General features: G+C 34.4%; 1 protein-coding gene across 5 annotated transcripts in view; it reads left to right on the forward strand.

Annotated features, from left to right (window-relative positions):
• Positions 1 to 22,369, forward strand: part of Nova1 (NOVA alternative splicing regulator 1) — a 122,513-nt gene that overhangs the window by 98,301 nt on the left and 1,843 nt on the right. For 3 of the 5 annotated variants that reach the window (XM_051175040.1, XM_051175049.1, XM_051175044.1), the window contains exons 3-5: positions 3,240 to 3,406; positions 10,565 to 10,636; positions 21,142 to 22,369. The exon at positions 21,142 to 22,369 is cut by the window's right edge and continues 1,843 nt beyond it. In XM_051175040.1, coding sequence (XP_051030997.1) covers positions 3,240 to 3,406; positions 10,565 to 10,636; positions 21,142 to 22,146 — 1,244 coding nt within the window. In that variant the 3' untranslated portion in view covers positions 22,147 to 22,369. The remainder of the gene's footprint in view (positions 1 to 3,239; positions 3,407 to 10,564; positions 10,637 to 21,141) is intronic. The other 2 variants (XM_051175045.1, XM_051175053.1) reach the window with 1 other exon arrangement.

The following is a 22,369-nucleotide window of genomic DNA, read 5'->3' on the forward strand; positions in this document are numbered from 1 at the left end:
TGGAGGTGCTGATGTTTCCATGCACATTTTTGCTTTAACCTTTCATTCAGTTTTCCCAACTTGTCATTTTTTTGCCCGTTGTAGTTTATTAAATTTACAGAAATGTCTTCTTCCAGTTATGTTAATGTATTTTAACCACTGCAAATATCCAAAAGAAAAAGCATAGTGGATTGGATATAGAGGGATTCCAGCTTAAGAATTGTTCTTTCTTTTAGAAATGTGGGTTTTTTTTAATATTTGATATTGCCTTTGAAATAAAAACATTAAGCCATTTCCAACATAACTTTTGCTCTTTATCAAGAGTCCTTCTTGTTATCAATACAGATTTGTAATTTCTGTCTTAACATATGTGACATGGTAATAGAAGACAGGACTGTTTGGACAGGGAACCGGAAGTGGGAAGCTGTATGGAAGGGCAGGAAAGAGTTCAGTGGCTCTTACCAAGTCAGTCACTGTGCAGTGAATACACACACCCGTTTCATGAAGTGTGTGATGGAGTAATAGTGTGCTGCACACCTGTGTTTTACATTATGTACATGGATGTGCATTTACTTGCAACTGATTCTCAGCTTTGTGGCAGTCTATTGCAGAGACTAGTAAATGCTGCCATTAAGCAAATAAAATGATAAATATCTGGCAGTTCTGCTTAGACACTAATGGAGTCTAAAAGCCTTTAAAATGACAAAATGCGGCAACTTTTATGATTTATAGGCTCATTTGTGTTACACAGTTTGGTCATATACTTGACAGTATTCCCTCCCCCACTCCCCCCTTTTTTTTAACTCTCTCCTAAAAAATTATGGGTTTGTGTTACCTGAGTGGAAAGCCATTAGAATTCAGGAGCGGAATATAACAGAGTGTCAGCTAAGTCTCCCTGTGTTGTGCATGGTCCTAAGGGAAAGGGAGTAATTCTGTCATTCCCCAGTGTATACACTACCACAGAGGCCCTATGAATTGCCCTCAGAATGCCTCATACTTGCTTTTGTGCAATGCTGTTTTTAGACAGACATATTTCTTTACGGATCAGGTGTTTCCATTTATTTTCAGTTAGTCTACACAGTCTGGAGAACACTGGTTGCTGTGCTCAGACATGTACCTGTCAAATCAAATTTTAAGAATAATGTGGATTACACAGTGTTTAGTTACCTAGTGCCAGACTTCTTTCTTTGGAAGTCGTCATTTAAGCTAGACTTTTTTGGCATCCACCGATCGCTCTGTGGTGTCTCTGAAAGCAGTGATGTAATCTGATCTGTATTGTGTGTCGTCTGAGAATCCAAGAAACATTTTACATTAGCTGCATTGATCGGGAATCCTTTCTAGTCATTTACTAGACAATTAATACAGTCTTGTAAAGTGTCCCCTGAGTGTCTGTATATACTTAATCATTTAACCAAGACCAAAAGGTGCATCAAGATAGACAAAGAATGACTTAAGCTGACTAATAGAAACAGGAAATTCTAAATCCACAGGTCATATTATACTCCATACATCTTTAAAAATAAGCTATGCTTGCTGTCTTGAAATTTCCTTGAAACCAAGGAAGATGATTTTTACAAATTCAAATTTTAATTGATAAAAATATGGAAATGTAATTTAAATATATGTCTGTAATTATAGTTTTATTTCTAAGTCCTGTGATCCAAGTCTGTCTCTAAAGACTGACAAATCAGCACAGGACTGACCCAGACCCCCTCAACATGGGTGTTAGGAGGCCTGGGCAGTCTATGGGGCCTCAGATAGTGGATCATTATTTATCACTAGTATACAAATGGACTTTGTGAGCCCATTCCACATAGAGGGATGCTCCCTCAGCCTAGACACATGGGGGAGAGCCTAGGCCATGCTCCAAACGATATGACAAACTTTGAAGACATCACCCTCCCTGGGGAGCAGAAAGGGGATGGAATGGGAGATAGGTGGAGGGTAGGAAAAGAGGAGAGGGAGGGGGAACTGGGATTGACATGCACAACAAGATTGTTTCTAATCTAACTAAAAAAAGAGAAGACAAAAAAAGTGATGAACATCTTTTGCATCAGTCCTTAAAGCAGCATAATTTTGTGACTTCTTTTTAATCTTTGCAGTTTTATGATTTTGTATGTACACAGTGGCATGTGTTTTGAAATACTGGCAGCAGTGGTACTGTAGTGCATGCTGAAAAGCTCAGAAAGAAATTGTTTCTGATCTGTAAGTCATGTGCTGGTCTGCATCACTGAAGAGATGGCTATGTAATTGGTTTGAAGTCAAGCCTGCTGTAGTCAGCCTCAGAAGAGTATGAAAAACTAACCATGTGGTGTCATTACCTTAAGGCATGTCCACAAGATTCCTATACTGTATCAAAGTCCATCTAAGTCCCATTTATACGTCCCTGATGTTTTGTATTATATTTTAAAAGCATCATCAATAAAATTGATATTCATTATTTTCTTCGAAAAATGTTTACTGATTTACTCATAAAAAAATGATTTCCTTAAAAGGTATTTTCATTAGATATGGGTGTTTCTAACAGCTAATGAAAATACCTTTTAGCTGGGAATCCAGCATGGGACAGTCTCAGACCCCCTGAATATGGGTCTCAGCTAGAAGGACTGAGCAGTCTAAGAGACCTCAGACAGTGGAACCAGGATGTATTCTGGTGCACAAAAGGACCTTGTAGACACATCCCCCATGGAGGAATACTAACTTAACCTAGAGACAGGAGAGAAGTCCTAGTCCCTGATTCAAATCTGTCAATTCAGACAGATTTACATGACCCCCACCTGGACGGCATGCCCTACATGTGGAATTGGGGTGGGGGGATGGGATGGGAGGGTGGTCAGGGTGCATGTGAGGTGTCAGAGATGGTAAGAGGGAGGGAGGGAGGAAGGGAGCGAGGGAGGGAGAGGGAACTTGGATCAATATGTAAAATAAAAAGAATTAATTAAAAAATGATATTTTCATAAATTCCTACCTGTTAAAGCTTATAGCCCTAAGGCCTTTTATGAATGCTACGTGAATGTACATCCCATGAATGATTGGGTACTCTGGTCTCTGTATCTTTGGTTCTTTTGGAACCAAATGCCTGAGAATACAAGAAAGGAATGAACTCTAAAACGTTGATTACTTTAATTTCAGGTGAATGTTAGGAGTTCAGAGCTGTACCCATTGCAGCATTTTATTAATGTTTGCTGTCTTCCTTCGTCATAATTTCTCAATGTGGAATGAAAAGGGATGTTTTCTGAAAACGAGTCTTCCATCTGCAGGTACTACTGAAAGGGTGTGCTTGATCCAGGGGACAGTTGAAGCACTGAATGCAGTTCATGGATTCATTGCAGAAAAAATTCGAGAAATGCCCCAAAATGTGGCCAAGACAGAACCGGTCAGCATCCTACAACCTCAGACCACCGTTAACCCTGATCGCATCAAACAAGTGAGTGTTCCATTGTGAAATGAGAGAGGAATACCCACAATGCAATTATTAGTTCCTTTCAGAGGAAGCAATCTAGTTGTAGCAGAAGAAGGCTTAAACTTATCTAAAGCTGTCATTTAGCTTTTGAAGAATTTCAGAGCCTTTGAGTGGCAAATCAAACTATTGACTAATTGAATTATATATACATTTATTAGTGATATAAAAAGGGGCACTAGTGTTACTCTTTTTGGTTGCTTTTTGCAAATATGGATGCAGGGATTTAATTAACATATTGAACTCTATTTTGTTTTAAATATAACACTTTTAAATATAAAAATTGGAAATGAAATTTATAACTTCAACATTTCCAATGCCCAACTTTAGTGTCATTTGTAGTTCTCAGTGTAGATATTGCATAAAGACTCCTGTTTTATTAAATTGTCTTGTTTAACATTTTATTAACACATATGTATAAGTCAATTTGTACAGCTAGTATTAAGTTCTTTGTTATCAATCAGCTATTAAATTATGTATCTCATGTGTAGTAATTATATATGTGTCATAAAGGCCCAATGTCAAATTTTGATGTATGGAATTTTCTGTAAAGAAAATTTTTCATGACAAAAAAAAAATGTGAATTATTAAGATTGAGTAATGCTTGAGATGACATAGGGAAATGTTAAATAAGGGGGATTCTTTTATCATAAACATTTTAGGGATACATATTTGAAATTTATGTTCATATTATTGTCTACTTTTGCCCTTTTATTTAGCCACTTAATTTGTGACATAATTTTATTATCAACAGATTGTGATTTTAGAACAAATGTATTATTATTTATAAATTAACAGAAAATTTATTTTCATTGTAATAAATTTGCAATGAGGTTCAAAGTTCTATTAATTTCATGTTTCTGAATTGAAAATATATTAACCAGTGCAATGAACCTATAATTTTATTAATATATAGATAAATATAATACTAATTATATATTAATTTTAAAATTTATAATTAGTATATGCTCAAATTATAGACTAATATTCAATTATTTATTAAAAGTTTGTTTAAATAACACTTCCTTTTGTAAACCATGAGATAGTAGCTCTTATACCATATAAAGATCACTCACACGAGATTCTCCATCAATGTTGGATAGTTGTTATTCCAGAGTTGTGAGGAAGTGTATCTCTATGTACATGTGGCAAAATTTACATACTTTAAAGCTATATACACTAGAAGCTATTTTTTTATTCATAATCATTTAGTAGTGTGAAGTGCTTATTTCATCCATGCTAGGTAAATATAAAATAGTACAAATACTGTTGACTTGATAGTGATATGGAGACTTCATCAGCTTGGAAAACAAGATGTCTAGATGGTAGACATCCAGGGTGAGATCATATGGGGCTAGAAATGTCCTGAATGAGCACTGAAGTATCTGGTCTCTTTACTTTTTGACTTAGTCCAACCTCTTACAGCATGCTCCCTTTTCTTCTGTGACTTCTATGAAGACATTCAGATATTTAGGTGGCCATTTTGATGTTTCTTTTTTAAATAGACATGAAATTATACTTGAACAGTATAAAACTCTAATCTAGAACAGTAATGTGAGATTTCTTTTGATATTTGTGTAGCAACAAATACCGAGTGTCATCAAATAGTAATGTGAATCATTATTGAAGTTCCACCTAAGACTGTATGAGATTGATAGGCTGTCATGTATTCAGGAGGACCAGTGTAGGCTGATGACTGACTGCCACCAGAATTTTAAAGCATTTGGTTGATTTTTGTTTGCATTGTTCAAATGCTGATTACATTTAAAATAAGGTTTAATGCTAATATTGATATATGTAGTTTTATGTTTATATTCATTTATATGTCTTGATACTCATAGAATTAAAAATTACTGTTAAACTATATTTTCATGTAATCAGCAACATGAATAACAGTGAATCATTACAAAGCTGCAAGTGATAAGCACTGAGTATGCTGAGGCAGCATATTTAACAAACATTATCTGTAAAATGTAGAAACTATGCCAAGTTATTAAAATCTGTAGGAGAAATGAGTTTCTGACCTACAGAGATGCATCTTCCTATGCTCTACATTGCAGTTCTTTAACTTTTTAGGCATCTAGTTTGACAATTTACTGTTTCTTACCAAACAAAGATTGAAGTAGTAGTCAAGTATATAAATTTCAGTGGCTATGATTTTATATCTCAAGAAATGATGCCACTTTCACACTATAACATAAGTATTTGTAAAAAAAAATATTTTGTCATAAAACAGATAAAAGCAACTTTCTTGATGCTTAGAAGTTTAAATTTTACTCCACAGAATCTGAAGATATATTTCTAAGAACCTTGCTCAAAATAAGTGATATAACATTTGCTTTTGCTGTAGTATTCAGTCTCCAAAATAATTTCTTTTCAAGGATTAATTACAAATATTCCTCTTTGGAAGGTTATTTGAAGAATAAAATTAGAGTTAAGAAAATGCTGGAGCCAAGTGAAAACTGAAATTATGAATTTTGCTTAGTGTTTCCATTTATTATCCTAGTTGGTTGTTTTGGGTTGACAATTTTAAACTTTTGTTATTTTAAATATTATGGTATAATTTGCACTTAAAATCAGAAGTCAAATGTAGTTATCAGAAAGTCAGATTTTAAAAATGCTCACTTCCCATTATCTGTTGTGGTTTTCTGATAAATCATATCCTGCTTTGTGTTCTAAGGTACAGTTTACCAGTTACATTTATTTAATAAACCATAATACTCTATCCAAATGTACCTATCCTTCTTGGGTGGTGGCACCATACAAGTGTAGTTTCTCATGTCCTGCATGCTCACCTAAAAAGTTCCCCCTGCCGGACAGTTATGAACTCTGCTTCAGTGCATGAGATCCAACTTCATGTAATTGATGTAGGCGAGTCAGTTCTTAATCTGGACCCTTTTTAAAAGCCAAGCTGTAAGAGGAAAAAGAAGGTAGGGTACTAAAACATTTTTCTTACATTTAAAAATACCAACATTTTTAAAGTATGCCCACCATTTCACTTTTGTGATATGTTTGTAGAAATAACATCAATTTTTGAGCACCATCTATTCAAACATAGATTTATTAAAGTTCTTTAATTGTAAAACATTTGAAATTATAGCCCTTGCACTTCATACAAATTTGTCTTGTGATGTTTCTTAGCCTTTGAAAACATGGAAGCTTATTTATATACCAAAGGTGCAGTATAAACAGTGTACCATAGACCTTAGAAGAGTCTAGTCAGGCAAGGAAGATGGAGAAAAGAGTTCATTTTAGAGGGTTGAGGGAAGGCAGTCACAGCCTTTGAATAGTAACTGGACTGGCTTATTTGGACTATCTGTGCGAATGTTTAGAGAAAATTAATGTAAAGTAGGGTAGTAACAAATAAGCAAAACCTTGTGTGTTTGGCAGAAGGATCTTATAAACGAGATCATTTCTCATCTTTTGAAAGAACTCCTTTAATTCATCTTAAAGATTATTAAAAATTGAAGACATTTCTTCCTTTTGTTCTTCTTGTGCATAAAATAAACTATATTTTGAAGACTTATCCAGACATTATTATTGGTAGTAAAATAAATATGAGTGGACAAGTAGACTCATGTTAGTGTTGTAAGACAGACAAGGTTTTCATCAACAATCAAGCTAATGGGTCATTGCTACTTAAATATTTTGTTCTTAATGACTAGTATACAGTGATTATTTAATAAAACACTACAAAGTTTGGGGAGGTGATTTGTGAAATAATGTTAATAGCTGGTTGGCAGATGAGCATAAGAGAACAGCTGAGACCTGCTGCTGGTTGCTTTTCCTGCTTTACTTGTAAATATTAGATGTCATTAATAACTGATTATTACAGAATTCTTTGAAGAAAGGCTACATTTATTCTAGAGTTTGTTTATAGTAATAGTCTCTGGCCCAGCAAAACCCACATTTTAACATAAATTCACATAATTTGCTAAAACATTTTAGCTCTTAATTTCTCAAAGCTTAGTTATATCAACATTTTATTACATAGCTAGTATTAGAAAAATCTTGATATTTGCTAGGTATTAGTGACGCATGCCTTTAATCCCAGCACTCAGGAGTCAGAGGCAGACAGATCTCTGTGAGTTCAAAGACAGCCTGGTCTCCAGAGCAAGTTCCAGGACAGGCTCCAAAGCAATACAGAGAAACACTGTCTCAAAAAAACAAAAACAAAAAACAAACAAACAAAATCTTGATATTTTAAAAATGACTTTATATTTCAAAAAGTCTAGTATTTTAGCTGAAGCACACAGATCTCTTTGAATTCAAGACTAGCTTGGTCTACATAACAGATTCTAGTCTAGCCAAGCCTATATAATGAGACCCTGTCTATAACATAATTTAGTTATTTATTTCGTAGAACTCAAAGCTACTGTTCCTTCATGATCACTACTTAGAATGGAAAAAATAGATCAGAAAAATATGTGCTTTATAGATTTTTATACAAATTTATCCACACATTGAGTTTTCATGGATATTTAATTACATATTCATGATGTATTTCATTGAGTAGCATTTCATAATTGCTAATGTCAATGACTGCATAGAAATTTGATATAAGTATTTTACTTATAGAATTGTAAAGAAAAATCACCAAGCATTTATATTTTATTTAAAAACACTTGACATGGATTTATCATCCATAGCTGTGGACTTAAGAAAAATTTTCTTAACTATTCCATTGGCATAATTAATAGGAAGCTTTAAATTAATGTCATTGTTTTAATACATTCATATTCATCTCTTTATTGGACCAATTTTACTCCTAGAATTTGAAAAAGCAACTACAATGAAAACTACTTAGGTTATAATTAGTGTTGCTAATTATAAAGTGAGGATGCATTTATGCATCAAAAGACCTGTATGAATAGTAGCTAGGAAAGCTTCTGCTATTATTATGTAGATGTCTCACCCTAGAAAATACATTTCATGACGTTGCAATCAGCTCATTCTCTAAAGTACACACTTGAGTAATTCTCACCTGTGTGAAATATTAAAATATACCTTGTTATCTAATCATCAAGCTTAATGATCAAAATTTAAGTTATTGGAAGCACATTAATATAATTCAGATGTTTAAATTATTTATTTTCTTCATAGAAGGGATAGAAACCAAATTAGTAAGGACAATTTTGATGAATATGAGTTGCATCAATTATTAATAGATATTTGGAATATATGAACATCATAAGGAATAGCAATAAGATTTTGACAGATCATTTAAATTTAAGTTATTACAAGTTCTGAGCCACATCATGTTACTACTTTTTACATCTATCTCTTTGCACTATTGAGAATTTGGATCTGGAACAAGATGATATTATACAGTACTTCAATTGATTTTATTCTGATGAGCGTGGACATGTTCATCTGAGTTTGGTATGACATAACCTATACTGGGAGACAGGAACCCTAGATTTGGCACCTATTTGGTTGTAAAGTTGGACTGAGTGTTGGACTTAGTGAAGAACAATGTTTAAATGTGTGTAATTCCTCCCATAAGTCCATGTCATTAAGCTAAGTTACGAAAATGAAACTTTAATATTGAATTCATACAGTGCATCAGTTTATCATTGCACAGAAAAAAAAATGCATTTTAAAGTGACCTTTAATGATGGGAACTATTATTGCTCTATAAAATTGACAAGAATTACAAAGTGCTAAATAGAAAATAAAAGATTTGAAACTTTGAAAGCCTTCAGGAGGCTCTACCCCTGACTTAGTACCATTTCCTGTTGGTGTGATTTGAAAGACATCCTTGGCTTGACAACACATTAGGTCAACTACTTCTCCAATTGTTTTAGGTTTTAAGAAAGAAAATATTTTAAGGGAAAGACTTCATGAAATGTAGTCTAATGCTGCAAGTAGTTTTGTTCTGTTAGTGGAAGACAGTAAGTTGACACAGAGGCTTCAAAATTACCATCAGTTTTATTCTTAATTGCTTTATCTAAATTGTAAGTTCTGACACCTTCAATACAGATATATGACCACAAACAAGTTTACTTACTTTTCCTCAAACTTTCAAACCTTCAAGGGTTAGGCCTTTGTTCCTATCTCAGTAGTTTTGATGGATATGTAACAAGGTAATTCATAATACGCATTATATATCTTTGTTGAGGTTATAGAAAACTATCCCATTTGCCTTTTAAGAAATACTTCCTTTAGAAGTCCCTGCCTAGCCATGATATGTGGTTAAGTGCAACATGACACTTAAACAAAGCTCTAAATCCCTTTAACTTTAAGGCTGCCTTATTAGATGTAACAGGCTTCAGAAGAATCCAGGTGAATGACTCAGTGAATAGGTATGGCCTTCTGTGACACATCTCTGTAGCTTATGTTTGTGATTATAAATGGACAGAAAATTCAGTTCATAGTATCTTTTGATTATTTTGAACATAAGATGACAATATTAAAATATATTTTTTCTATTTTTAATGTACCATTTCGCATAATTGGTAAAAAATGGTAGTTTTTAGAATGCTGTCAGTTACATGTTTATTAATATGAGGTTAATGTTTACATTTTCAGATGGCTCTAAGTTTATTAAAATTAATATTTTAGAAGATAATGTGATATTAAGAACTCAGAACTGCAAATTAAATTGCTTTTGTATATGGATCCCTAAATTCATGTGGAATCAGCTTGTTGGTGATGTTCAACATATTAAGTAGGTGGATACTTTTATGCCAAAGTAAACTTCATTTCACCACTTCTTCAAATCTCCAACTGTATTCATTGATAGGAAAGTGACTCTTCCAATTTTATTCATCTAACTTCTTGAATTTTCTTTGACATCTCTTTTTCCCCAAGCAAATTAGAGGGAAAGAAATGGGACTGCTATTCATACATATGGGCAGGATGCGTTTAGCACTCATGTGAGTTTCTACCAGTCACCATCATGATTTCAAGTCATGAATTTATTTTTACATGCTTATGCATGCATACCTACATGTATGAGTTATTCAGTTGGTCTTAAGTTCCATTAAATTTGAATGAATAGGAGAAAACTTTGTTCATAGGATTTTGTTCTCGTTATATTACATTTTATTTCTTTTTATTTTGTTTAATGATCAGCTTAAGGCTCATAAAGGTTGATTTGCTCCTGAACTGCTTTGTTCCCAGACATTGCCATCTTCCCCAACTACCACCAAGTCCTCTCCATCTGACCCCATGACCACCTCCAGAGCTAACCAGGTACAGTATCATCCTCTCATCTACACCATACTTTCACAGCGATTGCCTGCCAGCTGGAGAAAAGGATAATGGTGGGTCAAGGATTTATTCGTTCATTCACATATATGCACCATGACCAGATTCCAAAGAATCTAACAAAGAAATATCAATCATTTTTTAATTTTACATGCATTTTAACTTCATTAACAATTCAAGTAGTAGGCTTAATTTTAATTTTGAAGCTATTCCTTAAAACTGTAATCACTTCACAAAGCCCTGAGGGTTTACGATAGAGTTGGTCCCTTCATTTCTTTCAGTGTATCTTCCTCAGAGTTTTCATAATAATTTAAGCATGTCCACATACGTTATAAAATGTATGGAAATTGAGCAAAGATTTATCTTTAAGGGTGAATATAATTTTACTTTTTGTGACCAGCTTTACTGTATAAAAACTATCAGCAATGAGCATTTCTAGCTTGAAAGTTGTAATTTTAGCATTGTTTAATAAGTGTGGACACAGTATATTTTATTCATCAAAAACTTTTAATCACTTTCATTGCACAAGTGTCAAACTTGGCAGTGAGACTTGTATCTTATTAGTTTGACTTGACAGCTACTGTGAAACTAAATATTTACAAACCAGCCTTCAAAAATGTATTTGTTGAGTAAAATAATTATTCAAAGGTTTAAACACATTTTCATTTTATATGAGTTAAGTTTTATTTAGATGGGAAGTACATTCTTTATATCTCCACTTTTCATTTTTAGTAAAATAAGGCTTCATGAGATTATTTAAATATTAACAGCTTACTTCTTTAAAATATTTTTTATTAGCTGGCAAACAAGGTATTGCTACATATGTTGTATGTGGCATTTTCATATTTTTAATTTAAAGCCATCAGCATAATTTAACTCATTGACTGATCCTAGTAATTTTGCAACCTGAGGGAAAGTAAAATGACTTAAGTAAATCTAAGCAATCTTAGGATGCTGGTCTACAGTAGGAGTTTAGTTTTCTTTTTATGAAATGAAACTTCCTTTAAATGGGAGAACATCATAATGCTCTCATTTTTGCCCTGGAACAGTTAGGGTACATCAGAATGATATGTCCATCACTTTCCTCTGAACAACGTGGTGTGAGGGTGAGAGCCTCGGGGCTCTCTTCTTGCTCTTGTTCCCCAATGCTTTAATTCTGTGGCAAAGAAACTCACCAAGGAAATGACTACCTGTTGTTTTAAATGTCTCCTGTGCTCCAATAGTGTTTGATTTATCAACAAAACCTGGATGGATGAGTACAACATAAACAAGACCAATGATTTTCCTCAAAGTAAGATGATGAATAGAAAGCCAATCTACTAATTTTGTCTCTGAAATTTAGATTTGTAGTTTACTTATATGAATGTGGAATTTTCTAGAATTTTTTTTAAAAATAAACTATATCTACTTTCTCATTAATGCTATATTGTGCCCTCTAGATATATTATCACACTCGCTTCTGCAAAATCTGCTATTGTAATGATTTGAAAAATAGGCACTTTGATTTAATATTGTGTCCACTGTGCTGAAACATTCCATTATTCATACTGTTTTCTTTTTGTTTGTTTGTTTCTTTTCTGTTTGTGTACAAAGAAGCATACCTCCTGGATCACATGAATCAAGTGTTAAAAGAAGAACAGCAAAATCCTTAATTTATTGAAATAGTTGTAGCTTCCCAATATGATTTCATTTTTAATGATTTGTAATGCTCCCCTGTAGTCCTTTATGGTAGGTTTTCTCCCGATGGCTGTAGCAAAAGAATGCCATATTTATTCACTCACACTTTAAATGTATAAAACCTAGAACTATCTTGTGAATTGTCCTAATAAATTTCCTAATTTACGTCTATAAATATAATCTGGTTATGAAAATATGATTCAATTTAATAATGTTAGACTTTATAGAGGTAAAATATTATATATAGAGATAGAGATATATAACCAATTTAAACTTAATTTATATTTACCAGCTAGTATCAAATTTTTTTTATTCTTATATCCAATAGAAATAGAGAAAATCAGGGATTTCCATTTTAGATTAAAAATCACTGTATGCATTATAACTCATATGATAACCCTGCTATAAAAGCAGAGGGAAGAAATCTGCTGAGAAAAGTGCTACAAGCAAAACAGATTACAGTCAAATAACTAACATCTGTATTATTTTCTAATCAATTTTAACTGAATGAATTTTGGTTAGGTTCTCATGTAAGATTAATAGTTTGTGTTACTTACTGATGTGTAGAAAAGACCTAATGAATTGTGAATATGCAGAAAATCTACAGATGAAAACCATGGCAGTAATTCAGAGAATATGCTTTCTCTGCAGAGCTATCATTCCAAAATTTTTTATTCTGAAGATCATCGTGTGCAGCACTTAAATTTTATCTATATTACTCTTCAGCCTCCTTAACATGTTTCCTTGAGTCACATTCTAACACACTATTGTTCAATAGTAGTTCAACAGTAATTCCCCTTGAATACTGAAGACCCACTGTGTGAGAAGTCTTATAAAGTGATAAAGAAAAGGGAACACTAGACCAAACTGTCTATGTTGGGACCTTGTCTAGCCATTTACCTGCCGAGGAATCCCATGTGAAACTCAAATGCTATGGTTTCTTAGGGCTGACTATGAAAATCCCTGCTCTTTCCATAGTGGTGGAACACACTGTCTGAGTGTGTTCACTTAGAGGCAATGTGAAAAATATTAGACCTTAAAAGTCAATTACTCCGTAAATAGCTTTTTTTAAATGCTTGAATTAACAACAATCTAATGCTAGTGTTGTCTGTTTCTGAAGTCTAAGGTATTTCAAATTCCCTGCCTTTAGCTTAGTTCCATAATCAGCATCTAGAGAGCATGCAGTTGCTTTTGCTTGGTAATAAAATGTCACAGTCTCTATTGGGAAGGAATTGGTAAAGCTAACACTGCTACACTTTATTTTTTTACACATTTTAAAATGAATGTTTGAAGCTTTTTCATATATGTTCAATTGAAGAAAATATAAAGCAAAGAGAGTTGGTTAAACTTTAGAAGCATCAACAGGAACAGTAGCATTTATCAGTTCCAAGATGAAGCTCATTTTACTTGTCATCTCCTCATAATTTTATAAGTGGTTTTATAAGTCAGTCAGTGATGCATCGTTATCAGAATAAGGGGCACAGATAACAGGTGCAGGCATTCACCATCATCCTTGCTGCTTCTCCATTCCCATCCCATGAGCTTACATGTGCTTCACTGAAATTGATGCCATCAAAAGAAACCTTCCTTGAACTGGTGTTGGCAAACTTACTGGGTCAGCACTTCATATCCATTCCTTTTGCCTTTTCAGTTATTCCCACAGGTATTTCTCTCCTGCATATTAAGCATACCTTTTCCCTATTACTGAATGATATCCTATCTTTAATTGTACAGTTTGTCAACTTTTGACACTCTATAGAAATATTCCAATCTGCATGCAGTGATTTCTCCTGTCATTTTTTAATTTAAATTTTAACCCTCTCATACATGCATGCAACATATTGAGAACTTGCTCACTTTGAGCCTTCCCCTTTTTTCTCCCCTCCCACTCCTATCTCCCATTTTAAAACACGGATTCTCCTTCTCTCATTATCAATGCTTTCCCCCACAAACTAATGTCACTTCTAGTACTCAGTAGCATCATCCACAACAATGAACTAACAGAATCTTTTTGAAGGCTCCTATAAGCTCCTTACCATATTTTCATGTTCATGTTTTAAATTTACAATTTCCCAAAATGTTTCCTAAAATTTAAGCTTCATGTCCCAAGTACCTTGAACTCACCTGTCACAGTGCAAACCCACACTGCCTACAGCTGTCTGCTTAATGTTGTCACTAACTGCTATATTAAGTACAACAGTTCCAAAGACCACCTGTAGTGAGATAGTCCTTCTGTGGCACTGACCACGCCCATTGGGGTGGAGCCATGGGCGGGTGGTCGGAGGGAGAGCAAGGAAAAGCTCTCTTGCTGGTGTGACAGGGACAGGAGAGGATCTTGTTGAATTTCCTGGTGTTCATCTGTCTAGGTTGTAAGTTATTTCTCCCTGAATAAACATCTATTCGGCCTATTTGTTTATCCTGATCCTTATTTAACCACGTTAACCACCCTAAACATTCTTCTTTTAAAGTTTGTATTCTCTTGCATACATCTGAATGCTGGAAACCAGTTTACAGTGTGAAAAACAGCATACCCAAATTTGCAATGGCACTGGTTAGGACCAGCCTCGGATCACACTGCTTCTTCTATTCTTTCCTCAATGTTGTGCTCTTGTTTTTGTTTTTGTTCTTTTCTGCATATGAAATTCTAATCTCAGAGATTTGTAATCTTTCAACATTTTTCCAAACTACCTACTCAGGAGACCACTTGCCTGACTGTTTAGTTCACTGTCTGGCCTCCCTCTCATCCCAACACTCTTGAGTGCATTTTTCATGCTGTTCTTTGTTCTATTGTCTTGGAAGTACTGGTCACTTTCTTACTAATACAGCTGTTGTATACTGTGCACCCCATCACTCCATTACAATGTTACATTGTATGACAATAAGAATTTTCTCCATTTTACTCTTTGGTGTATAAAATAAAACCAACCTGGAGATTGTAAGTTGTGAAAAAGTATTTGTCGAATCTCTAGCAGTAGATAGAACAGTTTTTTTAGGATCCTTCAAATGAAACTTTGCCCAGGAATTGTCTCTAATAGTGCAAACCAACTAGAAGAAATTGATTTATTGAATAAAGAGGTTAACGTTAAAGAATATAGTCTTTGCCACAGGTTTCTTCTATTCAGCTGTGGCATTATCTCTAATATATGAAGCATTTCTCAATTCCTATGAATAAATTAAAAAAATAATGCAATAGAAAAACAAGTTAAGTTCAGGAAAGGTAATTTACAGAGAAAGGAATAGAAATGCCCAGTAAAGGCATGTTCAGTTTCACCAGCATCAGAATGGGTAGCAGTGTCTGTCACAAAGTTGTTTTTTCACAGATAGAATTGTATGTAAATATATATATATATATATATATACATATATATATATATATATACACAAACATGTATCTGACTCAGAAACAATGTGTGTGTTTAAAAATCAAATGTTCAGACACATGTTGATAAAGGAATCACTGTAACATAGCTCTTACAGATTTCAAGTCCTAAGGGCCATTCTGATGCTTAGCTTTATGGGTACATGAGTGTGTTATGCAGAATTATTTACATTAGCAAAAGGAAGGAAATGACCTGATCTTTATAGTTCACTTCTTGAAGGATTTCTGGTATTGCAGTGTCATTACATAGGGAATCTATGAAAGTAATGAAAAAGATCCATGTAAACCAATCTACAATAGCTTTTGTCTGTGAACTAGAGAAAACGGCATTCCTAAGAAACATGCCCCTCTTCTTAATAGTCACAAAATACCTGCCATGTTTTGTGTTTTAATGCATTAATGTGATGACATAAATATGAAAATTACTGGCTTTTATTATGATGACTTTCTTCCTAAAAGTTAGCTATAAATAATAATGAAACGAAAATTCAGATATTGAATATTGACATTGATGCATATGATACATTGATGTTGATACATATGATGTGTTAATAGAAATTAGAAGTCTTTGAAGGGAAAGATTTGATATCATATGTGCCTCTGAGTGCAAAAATGATATGTCTCAGAATGTGCTAGTGAATGTCATATATGATCCCTGGGCAGAGAGCTCTGTCCCCGAAGGCTGCTCATTTTCTGTAAGGGAATGGCCACTTTTTCATATTTGAAAATTATATCAAATGAATTATTATATAATACATATAATTTTTATCTTTCATAGTTATATCAAAAGTTAATGAGCCCAGCTTCATTTCAAAGCTATGTGTGGAGTTTCTAAAGTAATAGCTCCTGGGGATTAAGGTAACATATATGTTTGAAAAGTTTGATAACCTGCAAAAGTTTTAGCATAGGTATTAGTTTAAGATTGAAAAGATTTTCTAATTAATATGATTTAAGGTACAAAGGTATATTATTTGAAAGGTGTTTTTTTTTCTGTCTGACGTTGCATTAGTAGACTTGATTAGATATGATTAGATATTTTTTCCTGGAGATCTTTACATGCAAATTATATTCATGCTTTTTAAGATTGTTTTGCACTGTTATTTCCAAAAATTGTGAAACTGGTTTAAGTAGATGCTTTTTTTTCCCCTGCTTCCTTCTTTGCCAGCATCTCCAATATTATTGTAAGTGTTGGTGTGTATGTACACACACATACACACACACACACACACACACACACACACACACACACGTTCAGAATGTGGCCTCACAGTGGTTAATTTACTGACCCAATACATTGGGTGATTTTAAGTCATATCTTTTTCCTCTTAATGTTTTATTGATCATTATTTAATTAGTCTTTGCATTTTTTCCTAGTTGATGACACTGTGTATTTCTGCAACGCAAAGTATTCTGTCCTTTTAACACACAAACTTTTTCTAATTTCCAGAGCCATAACCATTCATCTGCTTGACATTTTCACTTCAGTGTCTAAATTTCAAGAATAGGTCTTTCTAGCCCCATGTCTCATCCTTTCTCCCCATCATCTGCATCACTGAACATACTCTTTGACTTTGTTCATGGATATTTTCATGTTTCACTTTTTTGTTGTTGTTGTTTTGTTTTATTGAGACAGGGTTTCTCTGTGATGCCCTGGCTTTCATGGAACACTTTCCTTAGACGAGGCTGGCCTTGAACTCATAGAGATCTGCCTGCCTCAGCCTCCTGAGGGCTAAGATTAAAAACATGAGCCACCACCCACTTGCACATTTTCACTTTTTAAGTTGAATTTAGAGAATAAATTGAGGGCCCTATTTTCACATCAAAAATTGAATTTTTCAGATAAAAATTTTTACTAACCAGAACTAAAAATTGTTTTAGTGCATGTGTGCCAAAATGGATGTGGAGAGACTCTGTTAATAATAATAATAGGCATTTTTATTTAACCTGTGAATATTGTAAATAGCCCTTTTTCTATAAACATAACTTTAGTAAAATTAGATTATTTTAAAGCAGCAGGACTATCCTAAATTATTCTTACTTTTAAAATAGATTTCTCTGCCATATTGTATCATTTTACAACTTCTCTGGTTCCCTGTAGTTGACTCTAATGGCTTTCCTTTTGGTATAACTGTCTACAGTTCTTGTCATCTCGGAGTAACAGTAGTAGTTTCAAGATAGAAAGCTTGCCCTGTTTCCTTCTCCTCTTTCCACCTGCACCTCACAATCAGTGATGCAGTGTGACTTTAAAGAATGCTTAAAAAGCAAAGCAAAGTTAAATGAGAAGTACAGTAACCTTTCTTTGCTTTGCTTTTAGAAATTTTGTGGAAACTTGTTCATTTCTGTCTCCTCCCAGAGCCACACAAAAGGGGTTCACTGTCCACCTCACTATCTTAGCTTATAGACAGTAGAGAAAATTAAGTGTGGGAAAGAAAAAAAATAAGGTACAACACCCATAGTACTTGTAGAGATACCTACTCATATGTATCAGGTATAGTTTGAGTTTAAAATGCAAAGCTTGAAACAAAAAGGAGCGGCATTCACAGTACAATTCCTCTTCTAGTCAGTATTAACTGGTCCCTCTCACCATTTAATCAAATAGCACTTAGTCCTAGACCTCTGAAATTAATCTGACTACATTTCCATGGCTAAACTAGGCTAGCCCCTAGCTTTAGAAACTAGGAAACTATAAAATATGGTGGAAAATAAGACTTTAATAAATGAACATGTAGGAATAAGGTATAAGTTATATATTTAATTGCCAATGTGACAGTATTGGATGTATAAGTGACGAAAAACTGTTAGTGTTGGCTTCAGAAATGTTTTGAGAAGATTCAAACATCACTGTACTTAACTTATGAATACTTCAGCATATGCATGGTGTAAATGGAAATTTTAGAATTTGAGTATGATAAAAAAAATTACTTCTAATTTAAGATACCAAAGTCAGAGACTAGAAATATACAGTTAAGAATGCATACTGTTTTTGCAAAGCTCATGGGCTCAGTTCCCAGCACCTCCAAGAAGTCTTAAAATTGGAATTCCAGCTCCAGGAGATATGATGCCCTCACCACAATGTGCATGGTACAATTACAGACATGCAAGCAAAATACACACATAAAATAAATCCATCTTTTTTCAATTAAGAAATAATGAATCCAATGTTAGAGGTTTTTTTGTACATACACATAAATATCTCTCTGTGTGGCAAGCCATATTTTAAATAGTATTCTTGTACAAATGTATCCTTTGTTTTTTTTTCTCTGATGGTTACCCATGTGAAACTTAAATGAGGTACAAATAGGAACAGTAAAGTCAGATAAAATGAAGACCTGCAGGAAGATGTCTTTTTGTGTTAACATCTGATTAGAAGAAATAACATAATGAGGACTGTAGGAACAATGACACTATAGGGTGTGAGGTTTGAATATTTTTATGGGTACAGTTAAACTGCTTGTGTGGTAACATTAGACTACAGCAAGTGAAAGCACACACATTGACGGAAGTCAGTGTAAAGAAGGAGAAAAAACAGTCAGCAGGAAGACAGGGGAGATCAAAGGCAAAGCCAGATGGACAATAAGAATGGGATATACTTAGAAACTCACAGCAAAAAATGTGGAGTAAGTGAGGGTTTCAATGACTTCTTCAAAGATGGTGATACCAAGAGAGGAGATGCTAGAGATGATGAAGCTGCCAAGACAAGTTGGGGAAGTCTACTTGGTGACCCAGTAGTTCAGTACAGATTCTTATGAGGAGAAGTTAGGAAGGATTTTAATAAGTTTTTCATGTGTGATAAAACTTAATGTTTGTTCTAATTCGTCTTTCAAACAGGATATGGTAGAATTAGGGTTAGCATTATAATTATAATTTTTTAAGATAAATAATTTTCAGGGGGAAAAGTCTACTAAGACTAATAATAACTGTTAAAAATTCTTCTACTATCATCCATAAAATAATTCGACTTAGTTGGCAACTTTGAATATATTTGTCATCCATAAGAAGTGGTTTTGTATTTGGATTTTTTAGATTTCAATAATTAAATACAAATTATTTTCATGAAAGAATTAATAAAATAGAGTGAGACAATATTTTATATGTACAAAGTAAATCCAAAGCATGTGTAAGATGTATAAATACACTCATATGTGTCCAGTCTGGAACATAGATTTATAAGTTCACTGCCTGTTACCACAAGAGCAGAATGACCAGACCTCACAGACTGCCTTTAAAATATCCCTATCAGATCTGTGTCATAATGGTAGCATTGGAGATACTTACTAAAAATTAGCTAATGAAGTTCAGAAAATCTCAGCTACAAAAACTAAACTTGCACTCAGCTTTTAGAGTGCTTTAGCCTCTTTCTAAGCTGCCCCACACAGAGGACAAACAGTTACTTCAGTGCCCTGTCAGTGACTTCAGTCTAGTTTGAAGTGCCCAGGGAGGGGGCATAGATAGATATGTGGATGTCAACAAGTCCAAGGTCAAGGTCAATATCTAGCTTATGAGTTTTAGGGCTTATGGACATATCACACCCATATATTTGTACACCATGTTATTGTCATGAAGTAAGTCTAGGTGTGCTGAAACTTGTAACTGCACACTCAGTATAAATTATGAAAATGATCACACTGGAAAATGCTCAGTGACTACAGTATTCTCTCCTCAGCACTTCATGATAGGGTACCAAGAACTACAACTAAATATAATTGTGTCTTCTAAAACAGCAAATCACACCATCATCCAGGTGATACAACTTTCAAATCCCCTTATGAAACATTTTAGATAATTTTTACTAATTTGGTGGCCAATTTTTATAAGGCAAATGACTATGTATCCTATTGAAAAAATAAAATACTATTAATAATTTTACTGATTCTTACCTCAAAGAATAGCAGTAAAACAAATAAGATATTAGTGAGTAACCCCAAAACAACTAGGTATTAAGGAACATGAAATTAATGTTTTGAAAGGTTTAAATGGGTATTTTCTAATGCTGTCTTCGTTAACTTTGCTTTCATAATTCTGCACTGCCTGTTCATGTTTCTCAGAGCAAAGAGTTTCTTTAAGATGCCATGGATGAAGAACCAATAGCCATAAGTTTTGAGCTATATGAAACATTACCATTTATGTACATTTATAAGTCCTTCTGTTTTGACGTGCTGATTTCTCATAGACTGTATTGCAAATGCAGAGATTCAAGGAACTTTTTGTTTAACAGTTTTGACTTGAAGATGGCTTTTTCCTTTGAAAACTCTCATTGTACAAGGTAGTTTTATTAAAATATGATAAAAGTCACTTTAAGGTTGTGATATTTCCATCTTAATAAATTATGTTTACACTAATTATTTATTATTGTACTTTTTCTAGGATAGCAAAGTAATATGATGTATGTGCACAAAACAGAAGTATTATTTATACGTATTTTTTTTAATTACAGGTAAAGATTATAGTTCCCAACAGCACAGCAGGTCTGATAATAGGGAAGGGAGGTGCTACTGTGAAGGCTATAATGGAGCAGTCAGGGGCTTGGGTGCAGCTTTCCCAGAAACCCGATGGGATCAACTTGCAAGAGAGGGTTGTCACTGTGAGTGGAGAACCTGAACAAAACCGAAAAGCTGTTGAACTTATCATCCAGAAGATACAAGAGGATCCACAGAGTGGCAGCTGTCTCAATATCAGTTATGCCAATGTGACAGGTCCAGTGGCAAATTCCAATCCGACCGGATCTCCTTATGCAAACACTGCTGAAGTGTTACCAACTGCCGCAGCAGCCGCAGGGCTCTTAGGACATGCTAACCTTGCCGGCGTTGCGGCCTTCCCAGCAGTTTTATCTGGCTTCACGGGCAATGACCTGGTGGCCATCACCTCTGCACTTAATACATTAGCCAGCTATGGATATAATCTCAACACATTAGGTTTAGGGCTCAGCCAAGCAGCAGCAACGGGGGCTTTGGCTGCAGCAGCTGCCAGTGCCAACCCAGCAGCAGCAGCAGCCAATTTGTTGGCCACCTATGCCAGTGAAGCCTCAGCCAGCGGCAGCACGGCTGGTGGAACGGCGGGGACATTTGCATTAGGTAGCCTGGCTGCTGCTACTGCTGCAACCAATGGATACTTTGGAGCTGCCTCTCCCCTAGCTGCCAGTGCTATTCTAGGGACAGAGAAATCCACAGATGGATCGAAGGATGTAGTTGAAATAGCCGTTCCAGAAAACTTAGTTGGTGCAATACTTGGCAAAGGAGGGAAAACCTTAGTGGAATACCAAGAGTTGACTGGTGCAAGGATACAGATCTCCAAAAAAGGAGAGTTCGTACCTGGCACAAGGAATCGGAAGGTAACCATTACTGGAACACCAGCTGCAACACAGGCTGCTCAGTATTTAATAACACAGAGGATCACATATGAGCAAGGAGTGCGGGCTGCCAATCCTCAGAAAGTGGGTTGAGTGTCCCAGTTACACGTCAGATTGTTTTAACCCCTCCTTTACCCCATTTTCAAGAAGGATGTACTGTACTTTGCAGAAGTGAAGTTTTTCTGTTATTAATATATAATTATGCAAATGAATGCGACTATGTTGACAATGTGTATATGTAAATAATATGTGTTTTACCAGATGTTTCATAGAATTTTTTTCTTGACCTGTTTTGTTCTCTATACTTTGCTTGTGT

The sequence above is a fragment of the Phodopus roborovskii genome, unplaced genomic scaffold (genome assembly GCF_943737965.1).
Source record: "Phodopus roborovskii unplaced genomic scaffold, PHOROB, whole genome shotgun sequence".
NCBI classification, from domain to species: domain Eukaryota; kingdom Metazoa; phylum Chordata; class Mammalia; order Rodentia; family Cricetidae; genus Phodopus; species Phodopus roborovskii.